The sequence below is a fragment of the Amblyomma mixtum genome, chromosome 6 (genome assembly GCF_055824585.1).
Source record: "Amblyomma mixtum isolate Tamu chromosome 6, ASM5582458v1, whole genome shotgun sequence".
NCBI lineage: Eukaryota > Metazoa > Arthropoda > Arachnida > Ixodida > Ixodidae > Amblyomma > Amblyomma mixtum.
The window spans coordinates 122,103,508-122,123,805 of record NC_143017.1 but is presented as its reverse complement, the minus strand read 5'-3'; the positions used below and the strand labels follow the sequence as shown (position 1 = coordinate 122,123,805).

General features: G+C 46.0%; 2 protein-coding genes across 2 annotated transcripts in view; both read right to left on the bottom strand.

Annotated features, from left to right (window-relative positions):
- Positions 1-20,298, bottom strand: part of LOC149340228 (uncharacterized) — a 57,362-nt gene that overhangs the window by 24,058 nt on the left and 13,006 nt on the right. The window lies entirely within an intron of this gene.
- LOC149340229 (uncharacterized) lies at positions 5,478-13,118 on the bottom strand. Its single transcript, XM_089550019.1, has 6 exons — positions 12,978-13,118; positions 10,879-10,997; positions 9,861-10,017; positions 7,337-7,510; positions 6,338-6,460; positions 5,478-5,672 (listed from the first exon to the last, which is right to left on the bottom strand). The coding sequence occupies exons 1-6, from the start codon at positions 13,116-13,118 to the stop codon at positions 5,478-5,480; spliced, it is 909 nt and encodes a 302-aa protein (XP_089406145.1).

Genomic DNA, 20,298 nt, shown 5'->3' with positions numbered 1-20,298 from the left:
GCCTTTGATCTTTGATGGAAATGTCGAAATAGGAGTAGCTGCTCCACAGCTAAGAAAAAACATCCGTGCAGGAGCAGTCGGCACTTCTTCTTCTCTGGCACGAGCAGGAATTCCACGCACGAGACAGCGTTTTTCTCGTGATTGTTTTTGTTTTTAATGATGATGATTAAAGCATTTTGTAATGGTACCTAAAACTGGTTGCTGGTCCCACTATTCTGGGACTGCGTTGGATCTTGCGGCCCCTTGAGCCCTTTTGTAAAGTTTTTGCTGAACGTTTTGGTCTTAGCTGGACAGCATTTGGTCTCACCACTCATTCGTCAGTTCTTCTATCTTTTCTATTTCCTTGTTCGCGACCTTTTTCCTTGTTTTCTGTTTCAGTTTCGAGACGAATAGTGCCCTTAAAATTTAGAGGCAGTTTGGGATTTAATTCCCATGCCGTGTGAATGACGTGATAATTTGTTTTCCTCAACTTCGTAATCCCCTGTCCCCCTTTCCGCACCAGCGCTTTTGGGCTCAGTGGGTATTTACTTAACAAAGAATCAGTAAAGGGAGAACTATTAGAAGTTTACGTCTACCCCGAAGCAAAGATGCGGCAGCTATAGCTTTTTCATTTTACTCCCTACCTCCGCCCTATCTTCACTATGAGAAGCAGTACATACATACAAATTTTGGGCATGCACGTTCAAACAGGGATACGTTGTTGAAGTGTGCCCAATAAAGAAGAAAAATCCTGGCGAGGGGGACGAACTCCCCCTGCTAGAGCATCCGTTACGACAGCTAGGTCTAAGTCTGTCAGCTGGGGTTGTTCGGTCTCTTGGTACTTCCTTCCTTGTGCACAGTAACTGGAATATGCTCTCTGCCATTCAAACTTTCCTTTCAGACACTAAACGGCTGCCGTCCTTAGCTCTTTTTCATGATCAATATTTCTCTGCAACGAAAGCTATCCTAAACATGGCATGTTTAGCCCCGTTCCCTCTATCAGTCACCGATCTCACCGTATTTGCTTAGTTAACTTCCATTTACAAATCTGAATTCCTTTTATTTCCTAATTATTATTTTTATCATTATTAGCCATATATATTCTTTTTTCGTTATTTATTTCATTGTTTAACATTTTGAGCACCTGTCAGTCGCCGCCTGTTGGCCAATCCCCGCAGGACAACAACTCGAAAAATGAACAATTGCCGTAATGCTTCCTTTCTATTACTCGCGAAATGGAGGAGGAGGTAAGGAAACACATACGACGCGCACAAGCGCGGACTTTCAAACCTATTGCATAAAAGAGTACTAGACGTATTAAAGCGTCCTAAAAAGTGCATCGACAATCTTATAAGCCACGTTATACCATATAGATAAGGGCTATGCGGTATGGCATGTTTGCTAGGATTGTCGGCATGTAGCTGAGAAGCTTAAATACCCCTTATATTACTTCATGAACAAAAGTTGAAAGCAATCTCTTGAGCGCGTCGTATGCGCTTTGTTACTTTATACTCATGCTTTCCGATCAGTACAAACGAAGCACCATGACGGACAAACGTAGCCCGACAGGTTTGATAGGACAAACGTAGAATGTGACCTCGGAGGCAAAAAAGCTCCATGATGAAGAAGATCTCGAGGAATTTCGGGCTAAACATGGAGGAGGGAAAGAATTCAAGAGAGGCTGGTTAGCAACATTTTTTTAAAGCCGGACGTGAAGGCTTCATCCCTCGCCTCCCACCACCACCCTTTCCCAGTTGGCCGCTGCGCATGTCAGCGTGCTTGCGCGTCCGCAGCAAACACAACGCCACTGCATCCAACATTACTATTGGCAGCGCCTCGGCCAAACATTCCCAGTAACCTTTGCGAAAGCACGTGACTTCTGGAACACTTTTTGGCGTGCAGCTCGGATATTGTAAGGGCCTTTCCTGAGCTTTCCTTCTTCCATGGAGCTAGCGAACCTATTACATCCAAGGATGGGGTGAAGGCGTCAAGATTTTAGCGCCAGAAACTGCCCTTGTTTGGCGGCGGCCGTAAGTATTATCCGTACATATCCAAGCATCTCAAGTTTAACACAACAATGGGTCATCTAGGTGGCCGTCAAAATGGCTTCATTTTCAGTCAAACGTACTGGGCTAATTGGAGTAATGACATTTGTTAATGTGAAACCGCTGAATTACGTTTTGCTGCATAAGGTTTTTTTTTTTTTTCAAGTGGTCTTCCAAATTTTGAGGGGTTGGCTCGGGTCTAGTAACGTTGATTCAGGCCAACTCGAAAATTTGATAGTCCACCCAAAATTTTCATATTCCAATTTTATTCAAATTCTACTCGTTTCTAGATAGGGGTTTTAATTAGTTATGCATTAGTAAGTCCACAATTACTACTGCTGGTGGTAACTAGTGCACCTAGGATCTTAAGTTGGTCAAGGCTGTACTCATATCCATGGCATCTTTTAGAGCGCAGCTCTTCGGCGCCCGTTTCTGCGTTTCGCTACGTCACCGCCGCCGTCGCCACCGCCGTCTCCGTCGTCGTTGTCCGTTGTAACCAGGAGAGAGGGTAAAAGCGCAACCTCCTGCCCTTCTTAGCAAGAAACAAAAAAAAAAAAAACAGCCCCGCGCCGACGGCTCTCGATAGCGCGCGTCGTAAAACGGGGAAGAAGACACCCCTGGAGAGTGACTAGCTTAGTGTGTGTGGCTGCCCCGCTCCCACCGCTCGCTGACGCGGCGCACGGGGGAAATGTCGTCGATTGTTCTAGACTGTCCGAGTCGTTTCTACGAGATGTTGACGGAGAGGGCGTAGCCTTGCGTGCGCCAAGAGATGCCCTCCACCTTTTCATTCGCGCGACTGCGGAGGCGCCACGACAGAAAGCTCCAGATGCTCGTCGAAGCCACTCCCGGCCTTTGACCAATGAGGACGCGCGCCCAGCGCGAGGAGGAGAAGACTGCAGAGCCGACACTGTGTGTATGCACGCCTGCGTGGACGCGAAGAACAGACAGATGTGGAGTGAGCCTACATAAGAAGGGCGTTGACCGCCCGAGCCGCCGTTTAAGCTTCAGTGAACAAATTGTGTTTTGTTTGTTTGCCTCTCTCTCTTGTGGTAGTGCACTTTACGTGCAATAATTCTTTTTTGAGGAAAGGAAATGCGCAGTATTTGTCCCCCACAGCTGCGAAACCCATAGAGCTGGGGACACCTCCATCGCGCTTTAAGCTACGTGGCGGTAGTGACAGATATGCGCTGCATGCTTTGGCATTGACAACGTTGTGCCAGAAACGCTGCCACCTGCTAGCATGGCGAGGTTGGGTGGGGACTTTAAAGGGTCAGTCTACTGAATTTTATCGACCATATTTTCTTTGCGGCAACCGATAGCTCTTTACTCAAATTACCGTTTAGCCAGCTGTGGTGCCAAGGAGTGCGGTAGAACATTTTAAAATATAATTTATTAATGTGGGAACACATCTGTATGAGATGGTAGTCTCATCTGGCAACCATCTGGATTTCCGCCGCGCGGCGACAAACATGGCGGCGCCCGTCGAAGCCGGACCTCTCGCTTCGGACTGAATTTTCGTTGTTGCTGCCTTTTTCAGTCCGTTCACTGGCCATAAATGGGGCGCCTGTCTTTCGCTTCGTCTCATCTCGCCTATAAGAAAACATATAAGAGATAAATTTGCTTTATTTTAATAATTAGAGTGACGATTCTGCCGCTCCTAGGCTTAAGTGAAGAGTCGGTTTGTTTACAGCAATGGTTCCCGTCCTGACGACCAGATGGCGCCACTATAGGCTGAGTTTAATTTTGCGTCTCTGCTAGCATACGCTGAACTAAAAGTGGGAATGTGCCTGCGTTTTGCGTACGTGTAACTATAAATATTCATGAGATTTACAGAAAAAGCGAGCGGTACGCCTTCTACAGTTTACTAGAACAAAACGTGCGTTTCTTTGACATTGGGGCATACAAATGGTACGTAGTATATTCACTTATGCTTCTACAAAAAAAGACTACCACTTTCTTGAACAAAATGAACGTTTGGGGTCGCCACCATGCATTTTTACGCGACTTTTAACGCCGAAATAAAATATAAATTCTTGCCTAAACCGGGCGCAGATCCCTCGTTATTGATGTTATAGGGTGCCAACTACCAGAATATGCCATTATTTATACACTCATCTCGGTGAGTAGACTGACCTTTTAATGCAGATATAAAGGCAAGCGGGAATTTATTACCACTTATGCGGGAGAACATACGGTTCCTCTCGTTCGTAACGGCTCCCACAGCTGTGACAACGTCGCGAAATACTTGCGCAGACCCCGCCTTTGAGAACCAGGCTTTGGTGCAGGAAATCGAGCATATATCCATCTATTTCTCCGTCCACAAAGCTTCCTTCATGACAATGAAGAACTGTTAGTGGAGTGTTTCTTGAAGAAGGAATATGTGGGGCAAAAAAAAGAGTTGTCTGTCGAATTCTTTGGCTCAGTCTATCGAAAAGCTGAAATAGCTGATGAGCTGCGCTACAATTTCGCATTAGGAAGTCACGTATTCGTCAGCAACTTTTTGGCGTAGCTTTTTTGGCGACACAGTATTTCTATCGAATAAGACTTGTAATGCTTTCCCATCAATAGAAATTGTAACTTGTGTAGAATGATAATAATGGTTGCTTACTGGTTAGTGAGATGCATGACATATGATGGCAGCACTGTTGGCCTACAGCGCCTCTCCGATGTCATGCTCTTGACTTTGAAGCAGGCTCTGAGGGCTAACGGGTGCTAGAATTAGTAACTCTCTGCGACCGATGTAATTTTTGATTAGCTAACACCCCATCAAAATAATGGAATGGTGGTTAGCTTCCCAATGCAGCTCTAAAGATACTGCGGCATCATCCGCTGATAGATTTGAGCAATAAAACGTCACAGTTAGAGCGACAGTTTTATTCCCCACCAAACTAAGCAGAAAATAACATCCACTTGGCATTGATTAGTGATAGCAGAAATAATAAACATAGGATGCGCAGATGAACATCCTTGGAAGAAATAGCCACAAAACAAAGCAGATAGGAGGCAGTGAAGTTGTCACCTAGATATCCCGAACAATATTTGTGGCCTATTGCTCTAGCAAAACAAGGCACCAGCGAAGAAAAGTTGCGAAAACACAACTTGCCGTTTTCATTAATGGTTTCTGCAATTCCTTCGATTTGTGTACCCTATCTTTAGCGTCCAAGACATCGGGAAGTTTACATTGTCTCGTTATTTTTGCTATCTCCTTCAGTCTTCTGCGGTACCCTAATCATTAAGGCTAAAAATTCGCACGCAACATTGCGCCTAATATTAACGAACAAAGATAGGAATTGTAATCTATTATATAAACGTCAGAATAGTCGTATTTCTGGAGAGAAAAAGAAAGAACGGGCGAGGGGATCACAAACAGTATGAGAAAAAGAAAAACGCGTCGGTACCCCGCCCTCTCAATGTCCACAGGAATGTCCTCGCCACGTTTTCCTGTGCGGCATTTCAGGGGGGTCCCCTTATACACTCTTCAAATTGGCCACTTGTAGTGAAGTTCTTGAAGAAGTTGACCAACCAGCGAAGGCTTTGCAGTCTGGCGTACCTGCCCTGGCCGCATCTGTTGGTCGTGTCGTCCGTGTCGATACCGAAGGCGAGGAAACCGTACCACAGGTGGGTCGATGTTTTCTTCAGTGTGCACAACTGTCAAAAGAAGGGCACGAAAAAGCACCAGTGAAAGGAGAATCTCCAAGCACCTTAGCTAAAACAGCAAAGTAAAGAAACCAGTAAGGGCACTGAGGGTCCCTGCTGTAAACATAGTTCTCTGAGATCAAAACTGGCCTCAATCCTGAGATATCACCTATTTGAGCAGGTGAAAAATACACGGCGAAGGGAGGCTTTGCGGTAAGACGCAAAAAGGTGAATTCGATAAGAGGTTAGGCGAGGTAAAATTGCCGGCTCTCAACCATCTAGGATCCAAATAAACTTTGTAATAGACTATAAAGCAAGTTTCGAAAAACATTCCACACCGACCGATGCCCTCACACAAAAGTAAATGAGCAATGCATTAGCTTTTTACAACCATTTTAGAAATATTTACTTTTACCACTTTGCACGGGCTCGGACCGGCCCGAAAGCCTGAGCCCGGCTTATGCTACGGCATATGCTAAAGCAAGAATGTCAGTATAAGCGGGTAAACACCTTCATTTTGTCCGCGAAACTCACCATATTGTCCCTTACGCGATGAGTAGAGCTGACTGTATGCATTAAAGGGCCATATGGGACACATTTTGTTCGCCACTTGCTCTGTGCCGGATAGCAAAAATCCAAGACAATGCACGCATTGACGTTGTTGGACTCAAACTGACCTTGTACCGGTAAGACTCCTCGTTTTCGTACGTGAGAACCGTTGAACAGTTAATGCACACAGAAACCACGCCCGTGTTACGGCCCACGACGTACGTTGTGTTGTATTGCGACTTGTTGCACACCTGCGCGGAAACCAGTTAATTACCACCGCTATAAGCACTAATGGTACTCTGTGATCTAGACTTTGTGAGGCTCACTAAAAGCAAAAGTCGCCTTTCTTACCACTCTTGCGTATCGGCTCAATAACTAAACGTCATATGCGGTACTACGTGTATTAGGTATATGACCCTTTAATGCCGTACAGTGGCAGATGTGTATAGGCCAAAAAAGGCACTTAATAGAGGACTACGGCTGCGGAGGACGAGAGGTCAGTGCACTGCTTTGGAATAACGCAACCACCGCGGAGTGGCCGAATGGTTTGAGAATCCGCCTCGCATGCGGGAGGGGTGGAGTTCTATGCCCAGGGGATTCGGATACACACCGGTGATGCAATGGGCATAAGCTTTCCCCTTGCCTGGTGCTTCGCTTCTTTGGGATGAAATTCTTGGTAAATATGTCTCTGACACCACCTCGACTACACGGAAACACCTCGTGTCCTTGCATTCTTTGGCCACAGATGCAGTGGCGCCACGACAGTTCATCATCGTCGTCACGAAATGTCGCAACCATAATCTTATCTTCTAAAGAACACATTGCAGAGCTAGCTGATTAACCATGTCTGCAAATAGAACAAATTGAGCGCTTAACAGGGACAGGCTCCGGATGCATGGCACAAGGTGTGCTGCAATTTTTTTCCGGAATGGAAAACGGAGAACTCGAAGAGTTTTTCCGGATAGATCACTGGATGGGCAGACATAACGCGAGATGCCGCCCGCCAGTCGATTCCCGCAGCTAGCAGAAAGCGCTAGGCGCAAGAGGACGGACTGTTGTGCATAGTGGGACGGGCACGAATGTGGTATCCCTGATTTAAGTGTCTGCGGGAAGACGTCTCTGCTTACCTCGACCACACTGCCTAATAAGGAGGGCGGATGGTCGACACCACACTCGCTTCCGAAGCCGTACGCCTTGTTTTCGAACGTGTACCACTTCGCGTAGAGAGGAACGGTCACGAACAAGGTGGACTTCGGTCGCTTCAGAGCCGCAAACTCCTTTAGTGAGGCGAGCACCGTGGCCTGAGGAACGAAAAACGTGGTAAAGAATGGAATTTCAACGAATCGGCAGTTGCACCTGCAGCGCGCCGGGTCTGCGGTGGGAAACATGTCCATGCAGTCCTCCACCGCTAGCACACCTTCTCCTTTCGTGATTTCTGAACGTTTTGTTCTGAAGTGCGATTTCATTGTTGCTCATTAGCTGTTTGCTTCGATATTCGTGTTGAGGGGATGGAACGGACCTGTCTACAATGTGAAAATGGGCACCTCAAAAGTAGAATACTTAAGTTTGCCTGCAAACCTGTAACTGATGGAACCTGCGATATTTTGCTATATACTATTCCAGACAAAAGTCTCGAGAATGCGTGAGTGGTAATCGATGCCAATAGTTTCGTTATCACACAATGGTCCGAGGCCAAATTTTTTTTTTTGGGGGGGGGGGGGTTGACATAGGACTCCGATTCTCTACTACGGAGCCTACCAAGCCGCCTAAAGAAGCCTACACGGGAGTGAAAAATGAGTAAGCTATTCACTAGCGAACCCTCTTTTAGGGGCAGAGTACACCGCCCAAGTTTCTTAGTATATTTCGATCTCTAAAAAAACTGGGGGGAGGGGATACTTAAGCTACACCTTAAGGGTATGACGCGATAGCGTAATGGGTTAATTCCCATATATGCAGAATGGTTTCGTGTATATATTCATAGATCCCTGGGAGCCTCATACCACTCCTGGCGCGGTGGTTCAGGAATAAGCCACAGCGGTGCGATGGAAGGTGCTGCCACCAGTGGGCCTTGTGCGACCCAGGTTGCTAACACCTGCCACGTTGGGCCATAGAGTTTCTTACTACTACCTAGAGGGAAAGCTGGCGGCGCTGCACTTCAGCCAACATGGACGCTCAAAGCATCATGGGGCGGTGAGCTACTTGTTGCGGCACAGTCGTAGTTTTTGGGAACACAGAGTGGCAGTACTAAGGCGTTTCATTCCGAAAACGTAGTTCGTGTGTGCGCAGACGACTTTCCCGTGAACGCAGTGTGCAAAAGCCATAGTAGTGAAGACGCGACGACACACGACGCCAATAAAAGGTTTTACTCTTCCGAAATGCCATTAAAAAACCTCTTAAAGTATCTAAACAACAACATTTTTTTTGAAAACATATTTACTTTTAAAAGTGCGCCTGTTAATTACGAAATATTAGTTTTTTTAGTGTTCATCACTTGGCCAATAGGAAAGCTAGTCATGTCTTATTTTAGGCAAACTTTGCACTTAAATGCTTTTCTGCTCGTTTGTTGCAATCATTAGACAAGATATTGAATGTTAGAACGTTTGTAGCTATCAAACAGCTTTATTTTTTTATTATTTTTTGTCCAAAAGTTGCAGTTCCGCAACAAGTAGCTCACCGCCCCATGATGCTTTGAGCGCCCATGGTGGCTGAGGTGGTCACGTGGGGTCTCCATGCAAACTCCCATAGACGGGCTGCCAGCTTTCCCTCTAGGTAATAGTAAGAAACTCTATGCGTTGGGCAGTTTGCTCACAATACGGAAGGCAGGTTGTGTTGACGCCACGAGGTCATGTGACATAGTCGGTTCACCTGCTACCTAGTTGGCTTCTCTAGGTATTTGGGGCTTTTCTTACTTTTTGCTCACGGTTAACGACGCCGATGACGGCGACGCCGGATTTTCTGCCACACCAGCTCCTTAAACGCTATGGCTTTAATATATGGGATGCTCACTCTTAGCAACGGAGGCATACTCCCACAGCAAAGAATAGTAACTTGATACAGTTATCAATGGGGACAAGGTTTTGAAAGCGCCACCAGAGGTTAGCAAGTTAGCAAAGTTAGCAAGTAGAGGAGATTTAAGCGTCGGTTAAAATCTTCGTGACTGCTCGAGTTTTGCATGGTCTGAAGACCGAATTTGTTTCCTTTGTCAGACGTAAGTTTTCGGTTGTCTTAGTGATTGAAATCTATTCCAGGGATTGGTCAGCGTACCTTGCCTTAAAGAGAATTGCGTTAGATGATAGCTTACTGCCTCTTTACTCGTTTATAAACTAATTCATGTTTGTAGTGCAGTACAGGGCTTAGAAGGGCCTTGAAGTTACCAGGCAAGAGAATTTCTGCGATGTCTTTATGGCACCCAAACTGAACCCATAGAGAATAGAGAATACCATAGAGAATAGCGATGTCTTTATGGCACCCATACTGAACAAAGATCTTGAAAGTTGAGGGCAAGGGTTCATTGTTACTTATATAGGTTTACAGCTTGAGGGGTGCCATAAGTTTACCGCTACATGGCTAAGAAACAAGCCCCATTGCTCGGTTACTTTTGGCAAAACGGTACGTTAGTGAGCCGGTTCAGACATGGCGAAGGTCACTCACCATGCTGTACGTGTAGACGTTGGTACTCAAGACCTCCTGAGGAAGGACTGGTTTGTCCAGGAACATGGGAGGCATGATGCGGCATGAGTACCCAGAGTTAAAATCGTTCTCCGCAAGGTGTGAGAGGGCTATCAGTAAGTCAGGCGTGAGCTTTGTCCTAGAGAAGCGCACAAAATAACAACCAGCGCTTAAAATTCCAGAATGAAACTGTCTACATGTTTTGACAAAATTAATTTCAGAAGTTCCTGTGCAATGTTTTGTTTCCTAATCAATGAAATTCTGGGAAATTCAGCAAGTTCAATTTTCAAGAACCATAAACCGCCCAATGGAGCTCGTGAGGTACATGAAGACGTAGGTTCTAATGGTTTTATGGGTTTGTTTCATTCTTCGAAACCACTACTAAATGAACGTTTGGAGTTTATTTTGACTCTGACGGCAATTTGCTAGGAGATCCAGTTGAGAAGCATATCTGCAAATTAAGCTGTGAAATGCAGCTATCATCTTTGTTTTAAATTATGATGAAAAGCGCTCATGTCAGAACTTTCTTTCCTTGCAATCATTCTTTTAAGATGATTATTCAGTAAAATTTTCTAGCAGTTGCACATTGATAAGTGTACTATCAATTTCAGGTGTTGAATATAGTGATCATTTTGCTCCGCCTTATGGTCTAAAACGCTCACATCAAAACGTTCACTTTCATTGTTAGGCATACTTCATTTATTCAAGAGTAGATATTATGTATACAAAGACTTTGTAATGTTCAACTCAAGCAGAAGACCTCTGCCAAACTTGTTACGACCTTTTGAAGCACTAGACTGTTCAGGTTCAAACTCATCGCGAACCTTGCAAGGTAAAGCGAGATACAAACAGAAGAAAAAACTTGAGACGACACAGAGCGCTCTGTACCAGCGCATCATCTTTCTTCATGTGTTATTTCCCGCTGCAGGCTTCTGGATGCTTTCAGAACCTGACAACGCAATTTATGGGCTCTTGCGTAGCACAAGAGCTAAAGACGTACAATCGCATGGAGCGCATCAGGGCCTCCTTCCAGTACTGGACATCAAGCATCGGGACCGTCAGAAGCGTGTAGATTGGGCGCCGCACAGTTTCCTTATCATGGAGCATCTCGACGACACGCTGGAAAAATCAACGAGAATGCATTGTTTCGCTTCTCCACATCAATGGCTGCCGTAGCATTTTTCTTACAGCTTCAGTAAGGTCAGAGCATAGACCTCAGAACTGACACTGTCAAGCGTTCAGCAGAGTCGGAAATTTGAGCTTCACTGCATCTTATCGCGCGATTTGAAAATGCTGTGGACGAATTTACTCTGCACGTCCGTCGCTTCCGGGGGAATTTATAGGTCTCTGGCCGTTGCTAAATGCGGCATTTTTTTTTCCCCAGGAAACGTACTAGTAGCGATTTTGACTTACATTTCGTTCCACCAGGTATCAAGCATATCAGGTGGTTGCTTCTCTTACAAAGTATTTACCATTCAGGCAAGGGCGAGATGGGGGATATGTGTGCAGCTGTACAGGTAGAAGCAATGTGAGCGGGACAAACCCAACAATCATGAATAAATGCATTTTTGAACGGGAAACAATTTATGGATACAATTGTTTCATGCAGTGTAAGACTTAACTATAACAATCAATATATCCGAAAAACTCCCGTTAGCAGGCTTGCATTTTTTTTTTTTGCTATTAATGTCTTTGGTATCTTCAAAAGCGTTCCTCATTGGTTTTCTATGCCAGCCTTAACTGCTCGACAGATGCGATGGAAACAATTTAAACCAAACATTTTGCTACACATCGGAAGAGCGAACTATTGCCTTCAATATTTCCATATCAGCACCTTACAATTTTTCAATATTTACAATTTTCATCCAAGAATGCCGAAAGTGACAAGAGCGCGTGGCTTCGGCGCTTCGCAAATCGCTGCCGCCGACAGCCGACGACAATAGACGGCATCAGAGGAATGCGTGAAAAAGGCAACCGGCCATGCTTACTGTGCATGCGCCTTGGATGCCGATTCTAGCAGCCTCTCGGCGACAGCAGACTGCGGGTGCGGCGGCCACGCGCTCCTGTGTTCCCTCTCATATTGCTTCTAGCTGTACATTAAAAATAGCCTGTGCGACCAGAGAGTAGAAAGGAGGCCGGTTCGAGGCGATAGCTTAAAGCGGGATCGTGTCCAACCTTTGGTTGAAGGAACTTTGTGTAAATGAAAGCCCATGTTGAAAACAGTTAAAAAATTGACATTTCGTCGATTGATTTCACTCTAAAGTAAGTCAGCGTGTTGCAAATTAGAGCCTCACTAATATCTCGCAGCATGGTGTTAAGTTTACGTGGCCACAATGAAATATGCGCGCACTAGTAAAGAAGCAAGCCATATGACTACTCAATGAACTTATATTTGCTGTATCTTCCTTTTCGACCCTTTTTCTACAGCTGTGGTAATTAAAAAGTCATAAATATCAATCTGAGCAGTCGTCAAGGCACCATGGACGGTAGAATGCTATATCACGACGTGAAAATATAGCCGCCGCACTGCTCTGAGCCTTGTCTTCAAAGCATAAAAAAAAAAAACAGTTCAAAAGCAAAATGCGACAATCAAGGTTATAAATTATTGGCATTTCGTCAGTGCATATTTGATGCGATTAATTAAACGTTCAACACTCGGTTCGCGGTTAAGGTTAACGCCGTGCAACTTATGTTCACTTCTTGTATGTCCTGAGAATTTGCAGTTGCCCATGCGTTAAGGAATGTGCGCCGTGCGCAGATTGTCTTCACCATCTGGTGACTGAGTTAACCTGCTTAAAACTTCGACTGAAAATGAAAGGGGTACACAAGAAAAGGCGCGGCAAAAAGCACAATGCGACCCGGGGCAGTCTCTCATGGCCCCTCTGAGCTGTGTCTTTAAAGTTTGGCGCTGTTTCTTGCCTTGTGATACGGTTTATGATTTACGGAGGTTTAATGTCTCAAAGCGACTAAGACTACGAAGTGTATAATTAGGCTGAATGCGCGGCTTTCTGAAAACAACAAGATAATTGCAGGGGGGAAACGTTAACAACGGCGGAACCACATTTTTTTACGATCAGACGTGCGTAACTGCAGGGCTACCTTCAAGACACTGAGCACACGGACCAAAGCATGGGTGCCGAAGTAGACGTGTCCGATGTCGACGTAGCCGAAGTGCGAGATGTTCTGGTTCCAGAGGTCGATAATGTCGCCACGCACTTTCGAAGGGTGGCTGTCCAGCATTTGCTCCAGTGAACTTTCAGTACTGCAGAAATTAGGCCCTTAAAATATTACAGACTATTTGATGTCTCCGGTGTGCGGCAGCAAAGCAAATAATTCCACAGGATGCTTTTTGCGGATAACACAAATAGCCACTTAAGGAGTGAACTAGAGGGGACCAAGTGAAATGTTTGTTGTGTGTAGAGGTTTTTCAACATTCGACATGTATTGGAAGTGCTGTACTATAACGTCATTTTCTGAGAAACATTGCACAGTATCATGACGAAACGTTGCGGCGGGGCATGGCTAATGACCAGACTTCGAACTGAGGAAGGCAGGTTGTGCGGAAACTCGCTTTTGTGCTGCATGGAACCTCCAAGTACAGCAGTCGCTTCAGGGAAGAAACAATCGATTTCAGTTACAATTACTTCATCTGAAATGTAACTGATTGCAGCGGTAAATTACAGCCCCAGAAGAGCAACCAAACAGTTAGGAAGGAGAATAAACTATTGGGTTGTTTTCTTTCCCTCTTTTTTTTTTACTGTAAAACAAATATATATGGACTAGAATGATCTTTTCTTTGTTGTCTCCGCAATCCATACGCTGTTAGGATTCGCGAGAAGTCGTTTTTTAAAGTTGCCGTCCCTTTTTCCCGCACGTTTCCTTGTGTAAACATAAGCAGCGACACTGAAATCTCTCTCGTTCGCACGCTTGACGGAAGTGTGGAGTTTTATGGTGGGAAGACCTTGCGCGCTAGCTCATAGTTATGGAAAGCATCGAGCTTTGTGGTTCGCGATCCGAGTGGACGAAGGTCAAGGTTACCAAACATGACTTTCCGTTGTGCCATCGTAAAGAAATGCGAACCGCGGAAAACAGAGCTAACTAAATGCAGGCCACTCGGGCTCCCATGTCCGGATGCGTTTGCGCGCGCGTCTTTTCCGCAGCTCGACCATCGACCAAAATAATATTCCACACTAGCACTAGTGTTTGCCCCCAAGTTCTAGTTCTCGAAATCAAAACGCCGGTAACAGGTTGCTTTTCGAGTATAAAGCAATTCATTTGTTGTAATCGATTACTGAAAAGAGTAATTGATATGCCGAGAACTTTAAACGCCGAAGAAAGGAATGGTTGCGTACTGAAGTGCGTAGAAAATGCAATTTCTTACAAGTAATAAACTGCTAGTGACATTTTATGTAAAACTGACTTATGCTGTAATAATTAGAACAAGCTTAGCACAAGTGCCAGACGATTGGAAGGGCGAAATTGCACAGAATGCAGCCGCGGTTCGCGAGCTCGCTGATCGCGATGGTGGCAGGGCATTCCCATGTTTGCAGCTAAGGGAGGTGCGCAAAAACAAACTTCTGTCGAGCACGCCGCTTCCCACGCTTCTTAGCGCCACGGCGCTGTCTCAGACGTTGGCCGGGCATGCGTGGATCTGCACAACGCCTTTCTTCGTAGCACTATGACCGCGAGCAGCGATACCCACATTTTTGAATGCGAGAGCACAATTTTGTTCATCGGCGACAAAACCCGGCGTCGGCATTGAACGGCAGAAGTGGTCCCAAAAATACCAGATGACCCCAGCGTGTGCTGTGCGATGTCAGTGCACGTTAGACATGCCGAGGTGGTCGAAATTATTCCGGAGACCTCCACTACGACACCTATTTATTCCTTTCTTCTTTCACTGCCTTCTTTGTCCCTATTCCTTTACGGCACAGTTCGGGTGTCCACCGGGATATGTGAGACAGTTACTGCGCCATTTCTTGTCCACAAAAACCAACTTTCAAAACCAGTTTTCAATTTTACCGTGGTACACGATAAATATGATATGTCTTCCGACGATACAGTCAATTGAATACAGCACTCAGACTGCGAGACAAGCACGAAAATCTGTGTTGCGTCTTGGTGAACAGGGGTGAACCTATTATATGCGTGGCCTTACGACTGTCAACGAGTAGGTGTTCTTATTAGAAAGGAACATAAAAAATAAATAAAACGGAAATAAAAATAAATGCAATGCTTTCGAATTCAAAGTATGTAAGTCGTGTTAAGTGCCCTCTGTAATTTTATTACATTGCTCTTACAGCGGCATCATAAGCAAGCCTTCCTTAAAATAATTTTTCACAGGCGATGAGTGCCTGTTTAACGCCTCTGACACTGAACGGTGGGAACGCCCTCGCGAGCTAATTATTGGCGCGTTCTTCAATCGCAGCGACAAGCAGCGCCCTTTCACTGGTCCTGTTTTTCGTCACTTGTGTTGGTCACTTGCGGAGTGGGAACGAACACTCCCACTTAGAGTTATTCATCACTTCACTCTCACCCTAGCATACGCTTGCCGTCCCTGTTAGCTCCGCTGGTAGAGTGACTGCTCCGGTGAAGCGGTGGGTACGGGTTCGAACTCCTGACCAGGACGAATTTTTCTTAAACTGCCAAGTTTCTGAGAAAGCTGTACAGCTTTCCTTTTTAGCCGTGTGGCTGCGCTTTGGTGAATCCCACTGAGCAATTACTCCCTTATTACATATCTACTCCACCTCAGGGGATTCCCCTAAACGTTTGAGCAATTTCTCTTCAATCTTTGCAGCTATGGCCCTTCTCACAGAGTTCGACGATGGCTGCCCTATTGGATGTTGGACGGAGCAAGGCACAGACTCTTTGGTCTTGGTCACGGGTGTCATAGGGAATGGGACAATCCAAAATAAACTTGGCTACACACTATTCATAAGGTCAACGCGTTCAGAGAATGCTGAAATGTAGCATTCTGACACATTCGTTCATCAGTTATCTTTAACGCAAGAGTGTCTGGGAAAAAAAGTTTTGCATCCTTACGGATCGTACTCATGGTAGCTGAACCCCACAGCGTACTGGGTCCTCACATGACTCCTGGAGAACTGGAGGAAATGCTGGAAGCCGTCTTCATAAGGCACGCCAAGATTGTACTTATTGTGCTTGAGGAACGAGTCGAAGATCATGAAATCGCACAGTCCGTCGTCTGGGGCCACCACTGCCGAGTTCATAAAGTGGTTGACCGTGCAGAGCAGACTCTGCTGGAGCCAAGGGCCTCCTGAAAACGTGCAGAAATTATTTTTATTATTAGTAGCTCTTCATTAATAAAACAACAGATGAAGGAAACGATGCTGCCAGCCGCGGCATCTGCCATCGAAACATCAATCCCCTGAGCTGCAGCTAGCGTGAGAAAAAACAGGGAGAGGACAGGGAGAGGAAAGGGAGGAGCGACAGAAAGAAAGGAGAGGGTTAAGCGGAAATGTACACTATATACATATAAAGGTATATGTTTGTGGGATTGGAAAAGAATACAGACAACATTGGTTCAGCGCGATAGGTAGGTTGGTAACAACTTTATTGGTTCATGAAGGAACCAAGTGAGGGGGGGGAGGGAAAAAAGAGGAAGCAGGACGACAATGGACCCACGGGCCGCTCTAGATGGCCGGGCAATGTTATGCTTCGGCGACCCCTCAGGTCCAGCCCACTGCCAGAAGCTGTACCTCCGGCAGCGAGCTGCGCAGAGCAGCCTCCCATCGCTTCTGATGTCCTGACCCTTGCCACGGGGCTTGGGTTTGTTTGAGCAGTTCAGAAATATGTGATACCATTGCACGTTAAACAAACGCACTTAGTCGACGGTTATCTCTCAAGGTACTGCTAGAGTGTACAATCAAAGTGGGACAGTTCTTCAGTTTTTGCTTCATCCACACGCAATTTTAATGCGAAGGTATGCTTGAGTGCAATGGGGCCGTGCCGAGACCTGGGAGCCTGCGTGCTCCAAACTACTCACTTCTTGAATAAAGTTATTTTATGATGATGACTGGAATAGTGACATCTAAGTGAGTGCAGCTCTCAGGAGCTGTTTTCTTTCTTCTGTACACACACACCATAGGGATCATTCCTATTCCAGGTTTTGCTTCGAGGTCTTATCATGCCGTCTGGCTTCATCTTCATGCCCCCCTTTATCGCACATCAGACCATAAAATGCTTTTACGGGGTTCTAGTTGCGCTTCTGTACCGTGCCCATGCGTACTGGCGCTAGAACACTCAATCACTGAGCTGAAGCAGATGCGTACCTTGTTTTCTAGGCTACGCGAAATTTGTAAGCAAATTCACAAGGGTACTACGAGGGGCGTCGGCGTCCATATTTGTATCACAGTGTTTACGTAGTATAAGTAGCAGCTGCTAAAAGAGCCATCTAAGTGTTTTTCTGCGCAGAGAAAAGAAAAAAAATTCTGGCTCCATTCTTTGCTGCAGTCATGAAGTTGATAAAGTACCATCTTTGCCTAAAGTAACCAGGATAGGGGGTTCCTTTGTTAGCAGCGTAGTATAGCACTTACAGCAGCATTTTAGGTCTAAAGCTGAGTAAGGTAAGGAGAGCCCTTGCTCCCACTGTCCAAGAGCTTTCGCTCATTATGGGTGCCGCACAGGCTGCACTTAAGACTTGGAGCAAACACCGTTGTCTCGTTACTGTTGGGAAAGACGGTACTCGGTCTTGCAAGGCAGTTAACAACATCCTGGAATTAGAATAACTGCTGGAACTCGCAAGGCAAATTTTGTGGAAAGTCAAGCAGAGCTCAAAAAGAAAACTCGTGCAGAAGCCGTACGCCAGAAATACTGCGCAAAAAAGGTGGCCCAATTGAGAGGTGTCCGCCTTGGTAAGCATCGCCTAACAAAGGTAAAGAGGTTCGCGGTAAGGAGAGTGAGGGGGCAGGAAAATGGGATTGTTGACAACACAAAATAAACAGAACGAGGGTTGAGGAGGGAGCTTCAATGTGTTTAGCCAAAGCTTTGACAAGAGAACGAATAAAAGTAAGAGAACTGTGAGATAATCCAAGAGCGCACAAATAAATAGCCTAATGGCATCGCATTTCCACACGACACGAGCTTTTAGCGAACATAGTTTCGTGAAAAAAAGGGTGTTAATTAAGGATTTTGCATACTCGATGGTCGTTCGGTTGTTTCAGTCGACGCTGTTGTGGGCAGCGTAGTTGTCGCTTTCGTCGTTGTCGACTTGGTGGTTGTGGTGGTGATGGTTTTGGTCGACATCTTTGTAGGTAGCGTAGTTGCCGCTTTTGTCGTCGGTTTGGTGGTAACCATGGTAGCGGCTTTTGTCGGCGTCTTTGTGGGCAGTGTAGTTGTCGCTTTCGTCATTGTCGACTTGATGGTTGTGGTGGTGATGGTTTTGGTCGACGTCTTTGTAGGTAGCGTAGTTGCCGCTTTTGTCGTAGATTTGGTGGTAGCGATGGTGGCGGCTTTCGTCGACGTCTTCGTGGCCAGTGTAGTTGTCGCTTTCGTCGTTGTCGACTTGGTGGTTGTGGTGCTGATGGTTTTGGTCGAGGCCTTTGTAGGTAGCCTAGTTGCCGCTTTTGTCGTCGATTTGGTGGTAGCGATAGTGGCGGCTTTCGTCGACGTCTTTGTGGGCAGTGTAGTTGTCGCTTTCGTCGTTGTCGACTTGGGGGTTGTGGTGCTGATGGTTTTGGTCGAGGCCTTTGTAGGTAGCCTAGTTGCCGCTTTTGTCGTCGATTTGGTGGTAGCGATAGTGGCGGCTTTCGTCGACGTCTTTGTGGGCAGTGTAGTTGTCGCTTTCGTCGTTGTCGACTTGGGGGTTGTGGTGGTGATGGTTTTGGTCGACGCCTTTGTAGGTAGCGTAGTTGCCGCTTTTGTCGTCGATTTTTTGGTAGCGATGGTGGCGGCTTTCGTCGATGTCTTTGTGGGCAGCGTAGTTGTCGCTTTCGTTGTTGTCGACTTGGTGGTTGTGGTGGTGATGGTTTTGGTTGACGTCTTTGTAGGTAGAGTAGTTGCAGCTTTTGTCGTCGATTTGGTGATAGCGATGGTGGCGGCTTTCGCCGACGTCTTTGTGGCCAGTGTAGTTGTGGCTTTCGTCGTTGTCGATTTGGTGGTTACGGTGGGGACGACTTTGGTCGACGTCTTTGTGGGCAGTGGAGTTATCGTACTCGTAGACTGGGTGGTTGTGGTTTTGGTTGACGTCGTTGCGAGCAACGTAGTTGCCGTTTTCGTCGTCGTCGGCTTGGTGGTTGCGAGGGTAGTTTTGGTTAATGTCGTTGTGGGCAGAGTAGTTGACGCTTTCTTGGTCGACAGTGCGGTTATGGCAGTGGTGGTCTTCCTGGTAGTAGCTGAAGCTAGCGTAGTTGTCGCTGCAGTATTTGCCACCGGTGTGATTGTGATGGACGATTTAAAATCCGTCGACAGGCTCCATGTCGTTGACGCCCTGGTTGCATGCGATATGGTTTTCTTTCTTTCCGTACCGGTTGTTCGCAGCACGATCCTCCCGGTTGTTACAATTAGCGATGGCGTTGTACTTAGCTTCTCTAACTCATCAGGCTCATGTTCGGGACCAGGCTTGTCTATGTTACTTTCGTCTGCTTGCTGAATCTCCTCCTGCGCCTCTTCAGCACTATCTGCAAAGAATTTAAGCAGACAGCGTGCGTTCTGTTCGAGACTTGTCAGTAATCAGAGAATCAATACTGCGTGCTTCACCTAACATGTTCAGCAATTTTTAAAATAGGCATTTTCAGTTACAAGAGTTTTTTCGGTATAGAATTGTCAGCAGTGTTGCACATCAGAACACATCTAAGATGTTCTTAACTGGTAGGATGGTTAACCAATATTGAAGGGGTAACTTTACAGCTTTGGTTTTGGCTAATGGGGTTTAACGTCCCAAAGCGACTACGGCTATGAGAGAGGCCGTAGTGAAGGGCTGCGGAAATTTCGACCACCTGGGGTTCATTACCGTGCCTTGACATCACTGTTACTCTTAGTCACCTTATGTATTTCAAAAGCGTGTAGCCCACCACACCTATTACGCAGGTCAGTTTTTATAATTTCGAAAAAGGCGTTACCCTAGGCACTATGGGCCGCCAAATTTTGGTTATTTCGACCAGTTATGAACTCTGGAGGGGTTCCTTTGCCGGCAAGCCTTTCAAAGGCGCCTGTATATTGGCGCGATGTAGGCAAAATTTGTTGGGCCACAGCGCCGAGGGTAAATCTGTTTTCGAAATTCTAGAAACTGAGATGGATATTAATTTCCATGCGCTACACGCCTCTCAATAAATAGAGTAGCAGTAATAGTTAACTAATACTGAAAAGTTATCTTTTTAACATGCCTTCTAGTTACCAGGTCTTAGCTGTATGTTGATAAGCTGCACCACTGGTTACGCTATGAGGAAAAAATCGCATACTT